Source organism: Panicum virgatum, chromosome 9K (assembly GCF_016808335.1).
Source record: "Panicum virgatum strain AP13 chromosome 9K, P.virgatum_v5, whole genome shotgun sequence".
Taxonomy (NCBI): Eukaryota; Viridiplantae; Streptophyta; class Magnoliopsida; order Poales; family Poaceae; genus Panicum; species Panicum virgatum.
In genome coordinates this window covers 57477750-57499755 of record NC_053144.1, presented here as the reverse complement: position 1 = coordinate 57499755, position 22006 = coordinate 57477750, and the positions used below count along the sequence as shown (strand labels likewise).

Sequence of the window (22006 nt, the reverse complement as noted above, 5' to 3'; positions counted from 1 at the left end):
GAATATTAGTTCTCCCTTTTCAATATAGCCCAAAGTACTCAATACTTGTGGTATCCGCAAGCCTTGTGTTTGTGTGCCGATGATCTGGGGCATCCAGACTGGATCTTGACCTTTTCAAGGTCCTTCGAACTGAATCTGTTTCGTGTAGCTGCACTGCATCGTGTTGTGCTGTCCCAGTTTGTTTGGTTGGGTAGGGCAACCCCTCTTGCCATTTCGTGGCCGCTACTTCTTTGAATGCTAAGTGGCTGATGCTTTTCGGACTAGGGCTGCCTGTATTATTGCTCCTTTTGCGGACTCCCCCTTGTGACACTGCTCCAAAATTCAGGTCAGTTGCCTTCCAAAAAATATGTTCAGGTTAGTTGAGCGCTTGAGCCTTAGCACAAAAGCAACCTGGTGTTTGTGAATGTGCCAACAAGGTGTGTCTGGGAGGGAGCAGTTTGGTAGTATGTGAATGACAGCAATCTTTGGGTTGTGACTACTGTTTCCGTCTGTCAGCCTGGGGATACCATGTGAGTGCGTGGCCCCAGGGATCAGAGGCGTATATGATATATGTTCCTGCCTGGTGGTCATTGCTTGCATGAAGTTTCTTGGGAAGCTTCCTGCTATGCCTCTTTTTGTCATTATTTGCTAAACATGGTCATGTTGGTGATTTCATGCCACGCCGTCGACCATAATTTATCTTTGTAATTCTTATGCAGTGTCGTCTCCCTCAGTCCATTTCCATACGTCGCAAGATTATGCACCCTATAGCAGAATAAACTTCTTCGTACACTTATGCGCTCATTGGGATGCATTTTTTTTTAAAAAACTCATTGGAGTACATATATTTCACATGTACTGATACGGTTCAAATGAAACTCCAGGTTATTTTTTGCCACTAGATCTTGAGATATTGAATCATTGAAGCGTTGCACAACGCTGTTTCGGTTCTGCTCGGCACACTGGATTACTGGAGACTGCAACTTCTGGCATGCGCTTATTCATAGGTTGCTGCCTGCCGCTGCTCGGCACACGGGATTGCTGGAGACCGCAATGGTGTTGTTCTCGGGACCTCGTGGTCCTGGAACAGCTCTGCCCCCGCGGAAATTACGCTGGTAGTTGACATCGCAGGTCTTCAGACGCGGTTCACGTCTTAATAAAGAAAACCACGGAGGCGCCTAGTACTACTAGTCCCCACCGAAATGAGCAGCTAGCCACCAGCATGGGGGCCGGGGTTGCGAAAAACTAGAGAATTTTGTGAAAGGGGTATTGTAGCCATTTTATTATCCTACAAAATAAGGAATAACATGTCACGTTTGACGAGATCATGTGCGTGATCTCCCGCGCATACTGCAGCTCAAGAAAACCGCGAGATGGATAGACCGTCCGATCACGCAAGTCGTAACGCGCCGGTCGTCGCCTCCGCATCGCAGCTCAGGATCGGCCGTCTGCGAATTTACAGTGAAGCAGGCGCGAAGCAGCCCGGCAGGGGGTAAAATAGGGTAGGACCGTAGGAGCAATGCACTGGGCGTCCGAGCCAGCAGATGAGCAGATGTACGGCGCGGGCGAAACGAGACAAAACCAAGGATGAGATGACGGGCGGTCACAACTCACACCTGATCGGGCGAAAACCGTGTGGGGAAAACGACTGCGAGCTCAGGAAACCCAGGAAGGATGGGCGGCCGGTCAGGAATCCGCTCGCCGGATCCAGCGCGCGGCGGGCCGCCGACCCGCGGCCACGACGGGGACGCGCGCCCCACGTTCGCGGGCACGAGCCGCGCTCCCCTCCCCGTCCGTCGATCGAGCGGCGGCCACTCCGCAATCACGCGCGCCATCTCGTTCCGGCTTTCCGGCCGCCGCATCCCGAAGGTGTGAACCCGCGGGTCCCATGTCCGCCTCTGCCACCCCCGTCCCGGTGCCCGGGCCCCACACGCCACTCCGCGCCCAATCATGCTCGCTGCCTCCTCCAGCTTACGCCAACTGCCAAGCAGGCAGGCAGGCAGCTGCTCAACGCGTTCGCTTCCTGCTCCGTCCTCCCGCGCCCGCGCCTCTGCGGACGCAAGCAAAGCAACGCACCCCGAGCTGGCGAGCTCCCTCCCTCAGTCCCTCCTATTTAAGCTCGCCCCGTCTCTGCCCCACTCATCTCATTCTCCATCTCATCTCAGCGTATCGCCAGTCGCCATCGCTTCAAACCAACCAGAATCAACCTGAGCAAAGGCAACTCCGCAGGCAGCATTTGCCCGGTCGGCCTCTGAGATTTCCGGCAGCGAGCGCGCAATGGCGGCGGGGAAGGCGGCCGCGGTGAAGAAGCCGTCGTTCGGGACGCGGGCGTGGCGGCTGCTGCGCCTGGCGGTGCTCTGGGCCCGCCGGGGCGGCGTGGCGCACAGCCTGCGGCTGCTCCGCACGCTCCGGCGCCACGGGCACGGCCTCGGCGGCGGGGCGCGCGGCGACCGCCTCCGGTACGGCGAGCGCGAGTTCTCCATCGACGAGACGCCGGCGTTCCGGTTCCGCACCCCGTCCGCCCGCGTGCTCCGCCTCATCCCCTGCATCGCGCCCGCGGTGCCGGACACCCCGGGCCTCTACGGCGACGACCACCGCTACTTCTTCCGCGACGCCGCGGCGCGCGCGCTGGAGGAGGACGGCGCCGCGTACGGCTACGGCGCCCCGGAGAGCGAGCGGGGAGACGACGACGGCGAAGAGGAGGAGCTGAGCTGCTACTGCGACGGCGGCGACGAGGAGGAGGAGCTGCTGGAGCGCGCTGTCGCAGAGTCGTGCCGCGCCAGCACGGCCGCGGAGGGCGACGCCGGGGTGGACGTGAAGGCGGACGAGTTCATCGCCAGATTCTACGCGCAGATGAAGCTGCAGCGCCAGATCTCGTGGCTCCAGTACAACGAGATGATGCAGCGGAGCGTCAGCTAGATCGATTCCTCTGCTCATCGTGGATCACTAGCAGCAGCAGCAGCAGCAGCAGAGTTTGAGCATTTGTTCATCGAAAACAAACATATACACATGCACACAGCGCCTGTATACAGAATTCCAGAATTTTTTTACTACATACTATACAGAATACAATTTTTCCCCATTGAATCCGTGTCTGGGTCGGTTTATTTCGTTTGTTTTAGCTTTTTTTTAGGCATTGTGATTTGGCCGCCGCAAGATTGCTTGCTTGCTTGATTGATTCATTCCGTAGGTGATGATGGGACTCTGGTTGTGCTTGTGCAGGTGTTCATGATTTGCATAGCTGATGAATGACGCGTCCTCGGATTGTACTCTCAGTTTTGTCCGTTAGTGTAGGCATACTTAAAACTCTCCAAACGTACTGTAGTACACCTAAACCATGATTAGTTCTAATGACGATGGGGCTGTATTTTATGGCAGTAGGAGTACGTGTTGATGCAACAGCTTCTTTGCGATAAGCCGATAACCAATAAGCCGCGCGCCCGTGGCCCGTGCCTGCTTCCAGTATCTGTATGACTATACTACTGCAGGGATCTGCTTTTGTTATCTGCATTCGTCAAAAAGTTAACGGGGAGAAGCAGAAATAACAGAGACACGGAGCCCTTGCTGTCCGAATACTCATGGTTGCTGCCAGATTCAGTTCAGGTGCTTTTTTTTGAACGAACATTCAGTTCAGGTGCTGGCCCGTGGCTCCCGTGCCTACCGCTGTCCAGGTATCATGTCCGCCGCGTGAGTCGTGACAGAGTGGAATAGTGGATGCTAGCAAGTAGCAGCGCCCCACGCCCGACGTGCTGGCATGGCAGCAGCAGGGCGCAACAAAACGTGCAGGGTTCTCGGTGCGCGGAGTGGTAGATTGTGTTGTGGAAGGAGCGGCAAAAACCTACGCGGGCCTCTTGATCTGCACGGTCGAAGGAACCTGGCTATAATGGTATCGCAGACTGACATGGGCTGCCATTTCGTATCCGCGCAGTGTATCTTGTCCAAATGTTACATAGTTATATTTTTTAAAACTGTATATTCAAATTAAAATCTGACTGCATCACTGTATTTCTTGTGACAAAATTTTTTTAAAAATATCTTTATAATTTTTTCGTAACACTTTTAAGTGCGGAACAATTTTTTAGAGGTGGAACAATTGTTGTAGCAATATAAAAAATAATCCGTCTTATGTGTGTGACTACTTTTAAGACAGCCAGGCTTGTCTTCGGCGTCCTCTGGTGTAAAGTTGCAAAAGTTTTCACTTCTTTCGAACCGATACGGTGGTTGGGCTTTTCATGGGAAATGGGTTAAGCCTCTACCACTTTTCCAGCCTATATTCAGTCCATGGCCTTGTTGCGGTGCGCACGGACCGTGCCTGAGATCCTTGATTCTTCGGCTTCAAAACCCAAGCCCATTGCTAATGCTCATCATCATCATCACGATTCACGCCCGACCGAATCCAAGAAAAGTGCCCATACCCAACAATGCTAAGGGCTTGTGTGGAACAAAGGAATGCAAAACGGAGGAACGAGATAAAATATAGAAAAGGGATAGGAATGTAGTGTCAAAATAGAGGAATGGAAACGACGGAAACTCTGCAAATATGGGTGTTTGGAACGCTGGAATATGAGCATGAAGAATGTTTGGAAGTAAACATTATTTCTATGTGATTAGAACTCTGCAAACAATAGTAGAAGCAACCTGCATGGACGTGGCTGGCAGAGCATCAACGGTAATAATGCCTCAGGCGTACTGGGAACCGTCCGCTGAACAAGCAAATGATCCCTGTTCCGCAACTGCAAGCGGAGGTAGAGGACCTCCGCTATCGCCAGACGTGGCGTGTGCCTGCCTCCTGATGCATGCTCCGCGCCTCCTTGCGCCCGCCCGCGGCCACAAGTAGAGCCGCAGCCACTGCCCGCCATGGCTGCCGCCTGTCCCTGCACGCCACGCCCCCTCCTCCGGCCACCCTCAGCCTGAACCAAGCCCCCAAATCGCACCCTCTCGGCCCCCTGGTGCTCACCAGCCCAACCGCCGCCGCCCAGTTCACCGAACCGCCGCCGGACCTCAGATCGAGCCGAGCAGGAGCCAAGTAGAGCCGCCGTCGTTTGTCGATTCCGGCCTCCTCGGATTGCCCTTCCTCGATTCCTCCCGCAAATTTCTAATTGAACTGTTGACACCTTTTTTACCCCTGAGTATTCATATTTTCATAACAGGGAGTAAGACGGCGTATTCATCTTCTTCTGAAGTAAAGACTAGACCAGGAAATTTCTTGATGAATCCACCATCAGTTGACATTGAGAAATTTGCAAAAATAGGACCGCAAACATTGGCTTTTGCTATTTTGACTCAGATGGTCCCATAATATCATTCATTGGGAGTGTCAAAATCACGAGTGATCAATGTTTGCAGTCCTAGGCAAAGATAAGATTGCAGACTCAGCATCTTCCGCACCAGTAGATGCTTCAGATATCTCAGATGTCACCAAATGTTCAAAGCAATCAAGACACACAGAGCTGGAATATGTTGAAGATGTGCTAAGCAATGTAAACTTGACAACAGATTAACTAGGGTCACTCTGTCGGTACCTCTGAACTAGGGTACGCTCTCTTGCTGTGTCAAAACTCGTGTAGTTATCCGTAACTACGCCCAAAGTAGCTGAGCAGCTGGACCCCTAGGGCCCGACTCCATCTCACCGGACCAGCGGTCCCGGACCCGCATCCCGCTCGGCGACGGGTCCGGTGTCACCACGTGTCCCGGAGAAGGGAGCACTCAGCCAAAACAGCCGGGGGCCCCGGACCTCCCACGGGATCCCGGACCCCATATACTATCCGGACCCCTCAGCGGGGAGGGAACAGACACCCCGCCTGGGGGGTCCGGAGCCGCCACGTGTCCGTAGGCACAGGCACGCGCACGGCCGCGAAGCTTCCTCGGGAAGATTCGCCCACCTACCGCCTTCAATACGGGAGACGTTAAGTGCGCTCTGCCACAGCAGAGTCCGATGTGTCTTTTGCCAGGCTGTACTGTTGATCGCGCGTTACCAAGGCGCACAATGCGGACGCTGGCACCACCCACGACACGCGCGTCAGTCTGCTACGCCAGTTAAACATGGCAGCTCGGCGACGGAGTAACATAACGCATACGCGGTAGACCCAACAGTCTACGCCGCAACCTACACAGCCTCAACGGGCGACTTGTCGATGGGACAGGTGAAGACCCCCCTCGGCCAGAGAGTTTACAGGGTGATGAAGCATATCCGGCAAAAGATTCACAAAGCATTGTAAATGTCTTTCTCCGTAGTATACTACACATCCTCGTTGGGCCCACCTGTCGGGGTCCAACACCTGTGTACGCGCCTCTCTTGTGCTATAAAAGGGAGACGCCCGTTAGAGAAGACTCAAGTCCAAGAAGGGACTGAGAGGCGGAGGATAGACTCACCCAATTCAAGAGCAATACATCTCTCAGTAGACGTAGGGTATTACGCTCCGGCGGCCCGAACCACTCTAAACTCCCGGGTGTTCTTGTGTTCCTGCCCCATGAGTAGATCTGAGGGATAGCTTGCACTTCCCCGAGTAACCACCCTTTGGGATTAGACGGGTGCACTACGCCATCCGACTGTAGCAGTCTTTCTAGAGCTACAACAGGACGGAGCAGTTTTGGACCGTCGAGGCTACCGGCGGCTGTTGTTCGACTGCGTAAATGAGTGCCTGGAGGCAAGACGCAGCACCTTCTTCCGGGCAGGATATGCAGCATGGAGCAAAGGGGTTGCAGCGCTGAGCAGGGGCATCGAGACCGAAGTCTGCAACGATATCACCAGCTGGAAGAGCATGGGGGGATGGGTGGAGGATGAGCTTGTCGACAAGGACATGAGCAGCGGGCTGGGCTTGGGCACGTGGGTCGATTTCCGGGTGGAGGCGTTTGAGGCCGGCGAGGAGGTGGAGGGCGAGATTCTGAGCTCCCTGCTTAACGAGGTGATCGGCGACATGGTGGTGAGACGACGGCAGGAGTGTAAATTTGTAATTTGAGATGAACGCTGTAGCCTTTGCCTTGTAATTTTGTTTCCTTCAGTTGTTACATATCCCCCATTTGTTCTGTCAAATCAGTGGTAAATGTTATTATTTACCCTGTTGCATAGACAGACAGTTCATGGATCACATTCAGCTCGATTACTGAATGTGCTTGCCCTGCTTGGCATGGCTTCTGAAGATTTTACCTCTGTCATCCGCAACTCCGTGACCATTTCTACTGTGCTAGTTCAATGCGAAACTTGCCTGCGTATGCTGCAACCATTGCGGCCTCCCACGGTGTGCCGCATTGCGGTGGACCTGTAGGTGTCAGAATAATGCGGCCTGCATATACTCGGGCGTAGCATTATGGCGCGACGAGATCTTTGATGCGCTCGCCGACAGTTCAGGCTGGACGCGTCCGAGTGAGGCCGGGTCTACGGGGTCTGGAAGCCATCGTGTATCGCCCTGCATTATTTGCTCGTTCTTGACAAGTGATAGTACACTGTTACAGTAATACAGTGCGTGGTCTCTTACCTTGTTTCAAACGTCTCAAACAGTGGACACCTGTGGAGCTGCGTATACGGTCGACGTGTACCGTCCCAGGCAACGAGGACGTGCTTCTTACAGGCACCAGAGTAACTGTTCGCGAGTCAGAGTAGCGCGATGGAAACTGGAAACACGTTGGCTTCTCCGGTGAGCTGGCGTCGTGGTGCGTGTACAAAAGCTGGGTCGGCACCGGCATGATTGTTCAGCGTAACCAGGATCCCGGTTCTACGGGGGCGACACGATTCTGATTGGTCTGGCATACGATCGACACAACTTCTCGGTGCATTGCAGCTCAATGTCTGAATGCCATCAGCCCCGGCCTTCAGCGACACTGTGCTATCCCTGTCCTAATTGGTCTGCGCATGGCAACCCCGTTGCTACTCGTTCCTAGTTACTCGATCCGGCCGAGCATTTGCGCACCCTTCCAAAATTACAGGTTGATTGGTGTTGGGGAGATTTCAGACACCTCTTGAGGCATTTCAGACTCTTCCTACATGGCGAGCACTGACGAGCAAATTTCGTTGTGAAATGTCGCGCTAGTATTTCCGTGGCAACAGTAGCTCTCCTATAGCAAGGCACGCCGCCCAAGCAGACGTAACTCCCCTGCAGATTGCCGTCAACAAACCCAATCCGGCCAAACCGCTCGGCCGAGTCGCTGACCCCCGTGTCCCGTCGCCACGCCCAAAGCCATCGGTGTGCCGTGCGCCGGACAGTTACCGCCGCTGCACCGCCGGGCCCACTCCATTCTGCCCCGCCCTCCATTTATAACCTCTCCTCTCCCCTCCCCTGCCTTTCTCCAGCATTCTCCTTCCTCTTCCCAGTTCCCACCGCACCACCCCTCCAGGCCTCCACCGCCCCGCCACTTCACTGCAAGCAGGTCAACCCGGCGCGAGGAGCACGACGGGCCACGCAGCGTCCGCAGGCGCAGGCGCCATGGACGACGACATCGACAGCTCCTGCTCCACCCCGTTCGCCAGCGCGCCGTCCAGCCCCGGGCGTTCCCCTGCCTTCGTCGGCGGCGGATACTTCTTCAGCGCGCCGGCCAGCCCCATCCACCACCTCCTCTTCTCGACGTCGTCCTCGGCCTCCGCGGCCGCCGGCGCGGGCGGGCGCGGGGGCGCGGGCGACGCGGAGTTCGAGTTCGGCGGGCCCGGCGGGCCCATGATCTCCGCCGACGAGCTCTTCCACAACGGCCAGATCCGGCCGCTCACCCTGCCCCCGCTCCCGGATCTCGACCCCAGCAGCGACGAGGACGACGAGGGCGGCGGCGGGCGCGCCCCGGCGCGGGGCCGCGACCTCACGCCGCGGAGCGCGTCCGTGCACCGCCGCGCGCGGTCCATGTCCCCGCTCCGCGGCGCGTCCCCGCGGTTCAAGCTGATCAATGCGCTCGTCCCCGCGCCGGATCTCGGCCCCGCGCCAGGCGGCGCGGCGCGGGAGGAGGCCGCGCCGCCGGTCACCGCCTCGTCGCGCTCCTCCTCCACGTCCTCCTCCTCGTCGGCCTCGTCGTCGGCGCGCGGGTCCCGGCGGTGGGTGTTCATCAAGGACATGCTCCTCCACCGCAGCAGGAGCGAGCCCGGAAGCAGCAGCAGCAGCGCCCACGCGAACGACGCCCCCGCGGCGGGCGCATCCGCCGGTGCCAGCAAGCCCGAACGAGCGTGGGCGTTCTCTCCCTCCTGGGCGGCCCGGGAAAAGCTCGCCGCCAGGCTCCGCCCCTCGCGCCCGCCGCCCGCGACAGAGGCGGCTGGCGGCGAGGAGGCCCGCCCTCGAGGGCAGGGCAGGGGTCGCAGGCGGCGGTCCACGACGGTGGCGGCGGCGCACGAGCGGCTGTACGCGGCGCCGAACCGGGCACAGGCGGAGGATATGCGGCGGCGCACGTTCCTCCCGTACCGGCAGGGCCTCCTGGGCTGCCTGGGCTTCAGCTCCCGCGGCTACGGCGCGCTCCACGGGCTCACCAAAACCCTCAACCCCGTCTTCTCCCGGTGAAAAAGTTGCCGTGAGAAAGCAAGCCTCCCCGAGAGGCCGAGCAGGCGAAATGAAAAGAAAGGGAAATCTCAAGACCGCGAGAAAAGTTCTTGGCCGACTTGATTTGATCAGCCCCTGTGCTGTTCGTCATGTACGCGAGCAGTTTCATATGCCCTCTTTTTTCTTTGTTTCCTCTGCGTGCGCTCTGTGTATAGGCGGCGGTCTAGCAATGTCAGTGAGTTCACCTCCCTCGTTCGGAGAGGAAGGTAGTTTTGCCCATGGTCACATCGAACAGAGCATCGAGAGAGGGTCAGAGGGAAGGAGAGGGAGGAAGGGATGTATGTGGTCGAGCAATATGGCGCGAAAATAGAGTAGTCCGTGGCGCCTTCTGTGTGCAAGGTAGTGTACCAAAGTATAAAGCGTCTACTGCCGCGGCATCGTGAGAAAAGCAACGCCGCCGAAAATTCGTACTACTCTAAATACGTGTCACTCGGAGTCGAAGTCGCTTTACTGCATGCAGTACGTACGTAGAGTGCATCCAGCTGGAACTGCTGGTGCGATACTTCCGCCGTACAGTACGCGTATTCCTACGGGGCTGTATGCCTGTATCTGTATACATGGTGCTCTGGGTACGCGCTACGCAGGGACCTTTTACTGCTGGGCCCAGAGATTTCATTTGCCTGCAACCGCCTTTGCACTACCTTTACGCCGCCCCCGCTTTTCAGCTGCGGTACGAATCAGAAGAGGAGATCGGCACACGTAGGCGTTGTACGTCCTCCTCCTTTCCTTTCCTCCACAATAATCGCACTCACCACACCACGGCGGCTCGCGCGCCCATCGGCATCCACGGGAAGATCAGGCATGGCCGTCTCCCTCACTCCCGGCGCACGCACCATGTCCTTTCGCATCCATCCATGAAGATCCCGCCATCGCCGGGACGGATTGGACGTCTCGCCTCCCATCCCATGCGCTACGGTTACCGGCGCGGCCCCGCCGCCGGCCGGTGCGGGTGCGGCGAGCGGGGGCGGGGCATGGATGGCCCGTGCGTGAATAAATGCGGAGGCGGCACATGGGCGGGAGGCCGGAGGAGGGGTCTCGCGCGCGCACGTGCCGTGTCGGGGTCCTGGGCCGCCTCGCCCTCCGCCCGCTGCCGCCGCACATCATTGGGGGGCGTTTCGAGATCCGGGACGCGCGTGCGGACAAAACGAGCACGGCCCCACCTGAGTCCTGCGGGGGCTCGGCACCTCGCTGACGTGTGGGCACGCACGCCCCTAGCGTTATCCGGCCTCTCTCTCTCTCCAGTCGCGGCGTGTGTGTGGTGTGGACGTAGTAGTAGCTGTACGGCATCGGAGAGGCACCGATCGAGATCCGAGCGCTGAGCATGATTGCAGGTGTGCGCACTGGAGTAATACCGAATCATTTCCGCCTTTCTTATACAGTATGGAACACCTTTTTAGCATCGTCAGCGTACACTCCGCCTATTGGGCGAAAAATACAGTTTCAGATGACGGCATGCTGTGAATAGCTCGAACTCAGGAGATAGTTTTGTAGGTAACGCATAGAACATGGAATCACTATAAATCTTAAAAGGTTGGCTTCAATTAAACCAAAATTCAATTAAAGATCTCAGAATTTGTGTTTCTGTCCGTCTTCTGACCTTTTACTCTTTTTTCTTTAAGAAGTACACGTGTCCCAACTAACATCCATTCAACAGCCTAGCTCCATGTCAGTCTCTAGCCAACAGTTCGGTTTTTGTCTGCGCAACGGCCGCGTACAATGCACCGGCGAGTAGCAAACACCAAACCAAGCCGAAGCGCTAGTCCCCCTGGAACAGCATCTTGATGAGTTCGCCGCTATCCGCGTTGCGGTCGGTGGCAGCTGACAAATTTTCATCATGACATCCCACAGCCCCGGCCGGTGACCGATCCAATTCGATCGTCCGTCCGCATCATCAGATGGAAGCCCATAATTCCCGCTAAGCACGAACAAACCCCACTTAGCATTTGGCAAGCGACGTGACGACGAGCAGCCGCTGGTACATCGTCACACCGATCAATCATGGCCGTCCACGAAAGCATGCAGGCACCACGCAAACAGCAACCTCTTGGTGACTTGGTGAGACGTCATGGGTTGGGGGGGCGGGGGGGGGGGGGGGGGGGGGGGGTCATGTGGAGGCATGTGATCGTTGGCCGCAAGCTGACAAGCGTGCACTGGCGCTGCGGCAGCAGCGGCGATCGGTCCCGGCTCTCGTACGCTCGCCCAATTATTTGGCCATCTATCGGAGGGGGAAGATGCCATGCAACAGCCAGTACTTTCGTGCATCTTGGCGAGATCGATCGATGGCATAGAATAATTGCCGGAGGGGGTCTTCGGACACATGGACGGCGAGGAAAAGCAGCGGCAGGCAGCGAACCTTAGCCTGAGCGAAGCCGATCGTTTCTCCTTTCCGCACTTCAACTTTTGATCGAGCCGGTTCAGATTCAGACGCAGCTTCTGCTTTCTGAGCTAGGCAAGATCGAGAATGCACTGTTGCAAATGGACTGGTAGACGCTGATGTTGCGTGGAGCATGTTCTAGGGCGACGATGAGGACGCATGATGATGCATCCCTATGCTGAATTGCAGTGCGAGATAGTAAGAGCAACTCCAGCAAGACTATTAAATGGGTTTTCATCTCCATATTTGCTCGATGGATGCAAAAAATTGATCTCCAGCAGGCTTTCAAATTTCTCCCCCACCCCCTCAATTTGGTGGCCATCTATTTAGGCTGCTAACATAGAAGCCCAATTTACACGACCTGCTGGAGTGGAGACCCATATTTGAGTGAGTAAAATTTAGAAATGAGCTTCTAAATTTGGGTGGTCCTACCGGAATTGCTCTAACAACAGCGACAGATTGCCACCAGTTTATGACCTGAATCTGAGGATTGAGGAATCTGACGCTGGGATCGAACACCCTGACCAAGACGTTCCGATCGGGGAACCGTACCCGGAGGCCAGCCAGCCCACACAACAAGCCTCGATCAATCGCGCGATCGGCCTGTGCCCCCGGCCGTGCCGGGCACGCAGCCACTGCTGCCCTGCATGCCGCGGACGCGTTCGCTGCCCCGATGCCACAGCCGCCGCGGACACTGACCGGCCACCGAACGCCGGCTCACAAGCAACCAGCCGGGCTGGGATCGCCGGATCGGCACAGTACGCGGGCACTGGCGGTGTGCAGTGCCGAGCGAGACCTGACGGGACGGGCGAACGTGCTCCGCCGGAGCCGCCATGGTTTCGGGGAGATCCCGTGCCCCTGCTATCTGGGACGCCTGGTGCGCCTTCCCAGCTGCCCTTGTGTGTTCCGTGCTGCTGCTGCTGCTGGTGCAGTGGTGCTTCATCTTCAGGGCAGCGGAGTGGTGTGTCGCTCTGCTGGATCCGTGGTGGCAGTTGACTATTTTATGTGCTTGTTAATGGTCACCCACGTCGAGAACCACGAGCAGCGTTGTCGCCTGTCAGCCTGTGTGTATGACGATGCAGCGGAAGACCTATGCGCAATCTGTCAAGATAAACACAAGGATTTGATGCTGGGGGTGGGGGGGTGGGGGGGGGCAATGCTATGCGAGGAAGAAGATGCCGGCATTACAGGGCTGGAAACAATGCATGTTTCCAACATCCGATCTGACACCGGGATCTGACAGCGCTAAGGTTGTTTCAGAGCAAGTATACTGGTGCCATGCCAGATCGGCGAGCGAAATGTCCAGACACGTCAAACTCTGCTGACGTGGGAGAGAGAAATGAGAAGAGAAAGGGAAGCCGACAGGGGCGGAGGGAGGGGGGGCGGGCAGGGGCCTGGCCCCCCTATGATCCAAAAATTTACACTAGAAATTTAAATTTTGGTTAAATTTTTATATAAATTTGTATGGTTGGCCCCCCCTAACAATGGAAAAAATGACTTTCTGGCTCCGCCCCTGGAAGCCGACGACTCACACAATGCCGACTCAAAGCGGGCGCAAGCCGTTCTCTTGATTCTCATTCGCCCGCGCTGCACTACTTGAATACATAAAGCATTAGGATAGGGATAATAATTCAGCCCACCGGCCGGCTGCATGGTCTGCCATGCGCCAGCTTCGGCCCCGGTAGCAGGCTGCGAGCCGGCGGACGGATGCAGCCTGGCCCACCAACACAGGTCGGGACGCCTTTTTCAGCTGGCGGTTTGTAGCACGTCCATTTTTCTCTCTCTTCTTTTCTTTATCCTCCACATAAGATTTAGCCTATTTGCAGCCCACTATAATACCTGCTCTTAAAGAGCTGGAGTCCACAAGAACTACTTGAGTGACGGCACTTGGCAGCCGGCTGTGCCATTATCCGTGCACTCATTTGAGAGCGGGAGAATCTGACGACGAGGGATAAATCCGCTGAACTGATCCGGTAGCACTACGCGCGCGCACCGTACTAGACATGCTCCTTCGACCATGTGAGATCGATCCGTCCAGGGCCACAGCCACGGATCCGACTGTTCACTGCGGCCTGCACGCAATTAATGCCGCCATTTCTGCATGAAGGCAAAACCAGAGTGGATCACCTCCAATGGGTTACCAGGAAAGCACTGCTCGATCGCCATTTTGTTCTTAGATCGCCATATGGCCCAAGCGAATCCAGCAAAGATAAAAGTTCTCAAATGATTAGTTAACATAGAACCACCAGTGACACTAATGCCCATTAGGTCGCTGAGGTCAGTAGGACACCTTGCCCAACCAAAGGCATCCCTGAGGCAGCACCATGCAAACCTCGAAATCGAACACCCAAAGAAAACATGGTTAGTAGTCTCCACCTTGCCGCACAGGCAACAATAGACGCTTCCTTTCCGGCCTCTCCTTTTGAGCGAGGCAGCAACTTGCAGCTTATTGTGCTTTAGTTGCCACAGGAAGATTTTGATCTTTAGTGGTGCTGACTTAACTCATGCGCTACTGAATTTCTGACGAAGAAAGAGCTCCTATTGCAACTCGACTTTGCGAACCCTAAGATCCGATTCTGAATCGAGGCAACAAATAAAGAGAGAGAGAGAGTGTGTGTAACACCTCAGTGTTAATCGCGATGCTAACCATGTGCTTAACCCGCTAATGATGGACTTAAGTTCATCGTTAGCGTTAATCGAGATCGCGCGATAAGCATTGATTTAGCCGTGTTCGACGATGTTTTTCTCGTTGATCCGAGCTTCGAATCAACTTGCGCCCAAAACAAAAGTTGCAGACTTTTTATTCCTCTACGACTTCTATTTTGGCCAAAATTCGGGTTTCAATATGAAATTTGGAGTTTTGGGCAGTCAAACTTTGATCAAAATTATCTCAAACGAGTTCAACTCGGTACTGTGCCTCCCCGGTTGGTCGTGCCGCCGATCTCGACGTCCGCGTCGCCACGCGTCACGCCGGCGAGCACCTCACCGCTTAAGCGCCCTTGCTGCCGCGTCGATCGCCAAATCCATCTTCGCTTCTCCATTCCCCTTCCTTTTCTCGTGCGGAGCACACAGTGGAGCAGAGCAAGCCGCCGCTCGCCGCCGGCATTAGTGCCGGCCAAGCTCGCCGCCCCCTCTCGATTCCCCGCACCCCAACCCTCCTCGCTTCACCCCGCACCTCCAACGCCCTACCCCGAGCCCGAATTCGCAGTTCCTCGGCCGGAATCGCACCCGCAACGGCCGGCCGCCATTAACCCTAACCTTGGAGCTCCATCCCTCTCGTCGATGTCCACCCTCCGACTTCCCTCCGTCCGATTGAAGCTCATCGTGAGCTTCCCCATGCCTTACTCCTACTCCCCGTCCCTTTCCCCGCGCAAATCCCTCACCGTCGCCGGCGGAACGCCGCCGCGGGCGTCATGGCGCCGCTGCGCCCGCCGCGGGCCGCCTCTGCGCGGTCTCGCGCGGTGCCGCCGCGCGCCCCGGGGTCGCCTGGGCCCCTGGCCGCGGGCGCGCCCTACCCCCGCCGCCGGCTGGCCACGGCCGGGCCGGACCGCCGCTCCGCCGCTTGCGCGCCGCCGCCTATGCTGCTGTGGGCCGCCCCGGTGCGGCTCGCGCAGCGCCGCGCGCCCCCCTGCCTCTGCGCCGCCTCCATGCGCGCGCCCTGCTCCCCGGCTGCCCCTGCCGCGCTCCGACCGGGCCGTGCCGCCGCGAGCCTACCTGGTCGCGCGCCGGCCACGGCCACGGCGGGCCGAGCAGGCAAAACAGGGGAGGCGGGGGGGGGGGGGGGGTGGAACTGGGAGCGGGGCTCCCACTTACAAGTGGGGCCCGGCTGTCAGGCCCCCCTTAATGTTTTCTTTTTGTTTATTTGACTGAAATCTTCCAATATTCATAGAAATTCCTAGAAAAATCCTAAAAAGGCAAAACTAGTTGCATTAGCTTCGTAATTTCATGCTCTATCTGATAGAACCATGAAATGGAGAGTTTTGTTACTTTTGTTTGGTGGTTCTGCTTAGGTTTGTTTAATCGCCGCTGAGGTTTAGAACATTTTTTTTATCTACCTCAGAGTTGAGCTTGAATTGAGCAAGGGCAACTCCAGTCTTCTTTTAGGGAGACTCTTCAGGCTAAAAGAAATTAACAACTGAAACCCCATCTCAGCACTACACCATGCTTTTGGATCGTAGTTTTGAGAGTGTTGTTTATCGGTCATGCCTATGCTTCCAGTTGCGGGTGTTGCATTTCATTGCATCATTTCTTGAGTCTCATGCATGGCATATTCTTATTCGTATAGACGCTGGAACCGAAGTCGCCTGCGAGCTGATTGCTGAGCCGGTCCAGGAGCCTTCCGCAGAAGAATCGCAGCCAGGAGAAGTCGTTGATCAAGCTCCCGAAGAAGTCACTAACCCGGCTGACCTGCAAGGCAAGCCCCGATGCATAACCCTTAATTTCAATATTCAATAATTGTTATATAATTATTGTGCATTTAAGTTTCTAGGAGTTGATTGGAACCTTAGATGCATGATCCCTAGGTTTCCTCAGTCACTCTACTAGTATACATGTCATTAGTACTGCAATGCTTAATTAGGATTCGGTAGAAGACGAGTGATTCCTGTCACTCACGAGATATAGGTCTTGTTACTTATCAAAAGTTACTGGAGAATGAATCTTTGAGAAAAAGAAAGAAAAAATGGAGACCGGTCGGAGATGGATTGGTTATGGATATGGAAGTTATGGAAAGTAAGCCTCCGCCTGTGTCGATTGAGGACCGTACCGTTGTTGGCACTACTGATCGAGGATTGAACAGTACTAACCACATGCCGGAAGTAGGAGGTAGTCGAAACCGGTAAGCTCAGTATCATATGTGCACCGATAGCCGGACTTGATACTGTCTTCACCAGTGGAGCTAGTATACAAACTCATGGCTGACCCTTCGATGGTATCGGTGGGGCTAGCAGTCCCGGGTCGCAGGGCAGTTCGGTTATTCGGTGTGCATATGTGAAGGGTTGCCACGTAGGGTCCGACGGGGCCTATATGTGACGTGTGTGTTAGGTCCACCTTGCAAGGTTAAATCGAATCGATTCGCCGTGACTCGCGGATATGAGAGCCTTGATCTCTCTGTCACATCGTAGTAAAGAAGTGGAATGATTTTGAACTGAAAATGTTTGGCTGTGGTAATCTGAAAAGATAATGTGATCAACCATGCATGCTCTAGATGTTAGGCAAATCTAGTTGGTACCTGATAAACTTAAATTGAGCTAAAATATTGCAAGTAAGGATCCAGTATTAGTAGCTTTTCAGCAAAACAAACTCCAGAGCCAAAAAGCCTTTCATGTCTAGATAATGGGCTAAGTATACCCATGGACGGGTAAGTCTTGCTGATTATTAGAATACTCAGGCTTGTTGTTGCCGTATTTTTTTTTAGCAGGATGTGTTCCGGAGGACTCCGAGGAGATCTGCGCCTCGTGGATCGGTCAACCGCTTCCTCCGGGTTGGTCGGTCGAGTGGGTCCCGTCTTCTCCATGAAGTTCGGGCAGGTGAGCCTCACATCAGTGGGCAAGGTGTGAAGCTCGTCTTTGTCTGCGACGTTGGTTATCGTACTGTATTTTGAAGTTTGTTTTCAACTCTAAATTGCTTTATGCTGCATTTGAACTCTAAGGTTTGAATTGTAAAACTGACTTGTAAACACTTGTTGTAGTTTAAGTTGGTACTTCTGTTAAACTCGGGTTGTAAATGACTTTAAACGCTTTTGTTGCCGGTAATCATCTGTGCTCGTCTTTTGGCGAGAGTTCCTGTGTAATCGATCCTGGTTACAGCAGGCGGTCTGAGTGTACTGGTTGAGTGCAGTAATTCTGGTTTGAGTTTAAGTGTTAATTATTGCACTTGATTGGTATTATTTGGACTGTTCTGTGACAGAGAGAGAGAGAGAGAAATCACCTCAAAAGACGAAGATGGTCCGTCAGGAACATCCAACCGTATATGAGGAGCCGAGACGAGTCCAATGGGCCTTTTGGAAAAGTGGGTGCTTGGGCAAATTCTGGCCCACTAACGGGCATCGGTTCATGAAATTAACCTAACCAGAGGCTCACACCGTAATTCTTCAACCAATGAATAGTTTCCCGTGTACAAACACGAGTGCTCGCGTGGTGCTTGTTTGTCGGCTACCTCTTCTTGCTGAACCCAACGAGGTATGAGGTGATGAGAACATGACAAGTATGCATACAGCCAAATATGGTAAATGGCATGAAGATAAAGGAGACCAACAAAATTTTCCAAGTCGAGAAGAAGGCCCAAAACTTATCCGGTTTGAGTCCCCAAGGTGGAGGCCCAAAACAACTCAAGTTCGAGTCCACCTCGGAGTCCAGGAGCAGCCCGCACAAAAAATGACGCCCAGGTCGCATACGGAGTCCGTTTTGGATGTTCTACATATGGATGGAAAAATAATTTCAAGGAGCTTACAATGGCACCAGTTTCAGGCCCAAATTCATTAGGAGTCAGCAGGAATCATCAAACAATATGATGTCCAGAATCTGCCAGGGCGCTGCGCCGCCGTCTTTTGGGATGTTGTCCCATGTATTGTGTCGGGCCAAGTGGCCCAAGTGGTGGACGCCCCCTTTGGCCACCACCAGCAACCCTAGGACGTCCCTTAGGGTATAAACTCAGTAGTCACCGCCTAGAATGAGAGGGTTTTGTTTAGTCTTGTGTTTTCCTTCGAGAAACAGACATTGCATCATTGTATCTGTGGCGACAAGTCCTTATACATTGATCCAGGGCCCCATTCTTGACCTCCTCCACTGTGTCGATTAGTACTTTGGAATCGAGTTCTTGAACCCCTCTTGTGATTCGCTTCATTCATACTTGCAATTATCAGATTGCGTGTTTACCCTTTCTTGCTTGTGTTCTTCGATTCGCTTGCAGGAAAAGCTTTCTTGGCGAGATCAATCAAGTTGTGCTTGGTTGATAACCAATAGAGCAGTGGTGTAGCGATTGCAGGGTTCGAATCTTGCTGATTTGAAGCCGGATCGTCAACGTCGAGATCTCCACCAATCGAACGTACCCTTACCTCTCGGAAGATCGGGCCTAGTACTCACCAAGTGGTATTAGAGATTCCAGGTTGCCCGTGAGGTATTATCATATTTTTCCCTTTTAGATTCATTCGTGTTCAGCACCTATAGTCCAAAAAAAAAGCTCTAAAAAAATTTGTTTTCGTTGTCCTATAACCCCTTTGTGCCGCTGCAATTTTTCTTTTGGATTGCTTTTCTGAATTTTAGTCCCTCGTGTGTGTCTTTGTGTTGCTGTGTCTAGGTCATTTGATTCTAGTTTGAGTGAAGTCTTGATCCTTGTGTTGCGTCATAGCAGTTTGGTTCTTGTTTTGTGCAAGGAGGAAAACAAAAAAAAGAGAGACCATATTGGTTTTTGGTATGTGCGTATAAAAATATCTAGCACTCCATGTTGCTTGCTGTTTTCACTACGGTAAAGAATTAGTTGAGCGTGCTGATGAACCGTGAGATTTAAATTGCTCACGTGTGCAAATCTTTTGTTCGTAGCACTTGTCATTCATATTATCTTGCTGCAGTTCTGAATTTTAAAAAAAAGACAGAAGAGAAAAGGCAAAGAGGTGCTAAAAGCCGCATCAAAAAAACAAAAAAAAAGGAAAAGAAGAGAAATTTCAGAATTGCATTGCGTCCTTTGAGTCCTTGGTTTAGTCCTGTCATATTTGCTTGCTTGAACTAGGTTTCAAATGAGTTTAGGCCAGCGACATAGACTAGCTTGGGACTATTTTTTAGCCTTGCAATTCTGAATTGAAATATTGATATTTCTTACTACCATATTGTGCCTTCCCAAAACTCCTCATATTACTTCTGTCAGCACAGGTTCACCTTGCAACTATTACACCCAAGCTTGACACTTGATTGTGCCGCCTGTTGGCTTTGGTAAGAACACTTGCAAGACGGTGGTAAGCCGCTTGAGATATTGCATTCTACTTTCACCACCACTCACTAGTTGCTAGTTGATAGAGATAATATTTTTGTGTTGTCTTTTGCTTTCTTCTAACAATGACAGGTTGTTCATATCCACCGACCTATGATGGTATAGGTGCGGACGAGTACATGGAGTGGGAGCTTGCCATAGATAACATATTTACTACTCGCTTTATGTGTCCAAGGAGGAAGGTAAAAAAATGCATCCAGTGTTTTGAGACATTTTGCTTTATCTTGGTGGGAGAGTTTAAGTCCATTAGATAAACCTCAAACTTCGGATGACATGAAAATTCTTATGAGAGAAAATTTTGTTAATGCACATCTTTCTTTGAATTCATATGATGAGGTGACTCATTTAGAGGAAGAATCTATTATTATTTCTCTTGCTATGCCTAACCTTTTGTAGAATAATGTACATAAGCAAGAGGATGACATGGAAGATCATGAGGAGCTCACAACCTTGTGTGCAAATTCAGAATATTACAATGCACCTATTACTCCTGCTGAAAATAATGACATAGGTAATACCCATGATGCTACACTCACGAAAGGTGAGAGTTCTCTAGATGTGCTGAAATTTTCTACCAATCATGCTATGATAGAGCAACTATTAGTGGAACCATCGCTTGATTTATCTTTGTCACAAGATGATTTGCTTGATATTCTTTTTGATAGAGATGACTTACATGATCATGAACATGAGAGCACAGAACCACACACTTGTGCTGAATTGAAACATGTTAATCATATTGATAGTAGTATGAATGAGCTAAAACTATTATCTTCTTTAAAAATTTTGGGTTACATTGAATTTGATGTTTTGTGTAATCTTAGTGATTTAAAGAAGCAACTTTTTGAACATGCTAAATTGTCATGGTGCTCTAGACATACATATCATGCTATTGGAAAATATGACAACAATAGAAAATATTTGATACATCGGGTTTGCATTTGTGAAAATCTGAATTTTTCTTTTGTTGTGCAAGATTGTAATAAACTAAATGGATCCAATACTACTGATATTCATATGCCATCTATTCCTATGCTAGATTTTGTTAGTACTAATCTTTTGCAGGATAGAGTTGAAAAGGATTTTCTTGTCCAAGGTCATGTGCATTCCGATCAAGGAGCCTGCAGGACCAGCTTCGAGTCTAATTGGCGCCGAGGACGACTTTTCTTTCAAGAAGGGGAAGATGATGAGGACATGACAAGTATGCATACAGCCAAAACATGGTGAATGGTATGAAGATAAAGGAGACCAACAAGGTTTTCCAAGTCGAAAAGAAGGCCCAAAGCTTATCTGGTTCGATTCCCCAAGGTGGAGGCCCAAAACAACTCAAGTTCGAGTCCACCTTGGAGTCCAGGAGCAGCTCGCACAAAAAATGACGCCCAGATCGCATACGGAGTCCGTTTTGGACGTTCTATTTATGGATGGAAAGATAATTTCAAGGAGCTTCTAATGGCACCAGTTTCAGGCCCAAATTCGTTAGGAGTCAGCAGGAATCGTCAAAACAATATGACGTCCAGAATCTGCCGGGGCGCTGCGCCGCCGTCTTTTGGGCTGTTGTCCCATGTATCGTGTCGGGCCAAGTGGCCCAAGTGGTGGACGCCCCCTTGGCCACCACCAGCAACCCTAGGACGTCCTTTAGGGTATAAACTCAGTAGCCGCCGCCTAGAATGAGAGGGTTTTGTTTAGTCTTGTGTTTTTCTTTGAGAAACAGACATTGCATTGTTGTATCTGTGGCGACAAGTCCTTATACATTGATCCAGGGCCCCATTCTTGACCTCCTCCACTATGTCGATTAGTCCTTTGGAATCGAGTTCTTGAACCCCTCTTGTGATTCGCTTCATTCATACTTGCAATTATCAGATTACGTGTTTACGCTTTCTTGCTTGTTTTCTTTGATTCGCTTGTAGGAAAAGTCTTCTTGGGGAGATCAATCAAGTTGTGCTTGGTTGATGACCAACGGAGCAGTGGTGTAGCGGTTGCAGGGTTCGAATTTTGCTGATTTGAAATCGGATCATCAACGTCGAGATCTCCACCAATCGAACGTACCCTTACCTCTCGGAAAATCGAGCTTATTCCTCATCATGAGGTCACGGACTGCTTGTTGAAGTACGTACACTATAGAAGTTTAGAGCAGTGGGAGTTGCGTTCGTTCCGCAGCTGA

The 22006-nt window shown here is 52.9% G+C and overlaps 2 protein-coding genes across 2 annotated transcripts; both read left to right on the top strand.

Annotated features, from left to right (window-relative positions):
• Positions 1 to 2020: 2020 nt before the first annotated feature.
• On the top strand, positions 2021 to 3068 carry LOC120652646. Its single transcript, XM_039930524.1, has one exon. It carries the CDS (start codon positions 2257 to 2259, stop codon positions 2896 to 2898), a length of 642 nt encoding a protein of 213 aa, XP_039786458.1. The 5' UTR covers positions 2021 to 2256; the 3' UTR covers positions 2899 to 3068.
• A 5177-nt stretch (positions 3069 to 8245) lies between these two features.
• On the top strand, positions 8246 to 9901 carry LOC120652645. Its single transcript, XM_039930523.1, has one exon. It carries the CDS (start codon positions 8400 to 8402, stop codon positions 9447 to 9449), a length of 1050 nt encoding a protein of 349 aa, XP_039786457.1. The 5' UTR covers positions 8246 to 8399; the 3' UTR covers positions 9450 to 9901.
• Positions 9902 to 22006: the final 12105 nt, after the last annotated feature.

Excerpts from the sequence above, each read along its gene's own strand:
- LOC120652646 (XM_039930524.1), top strand. The coding sequence starts at position 2,257 with ATGGCGGCGGGGAAGGCGGCCGCGGTGAAGAAGCCGTCGTTCGGGACG.
- LOC120652645 (XM_039930523.1), top strand. The coding sequence starts at position 8,400 with ATGGACGACGACATCGACAGCTCCTGCTCCACCCCGTTCGCCAGCGCG.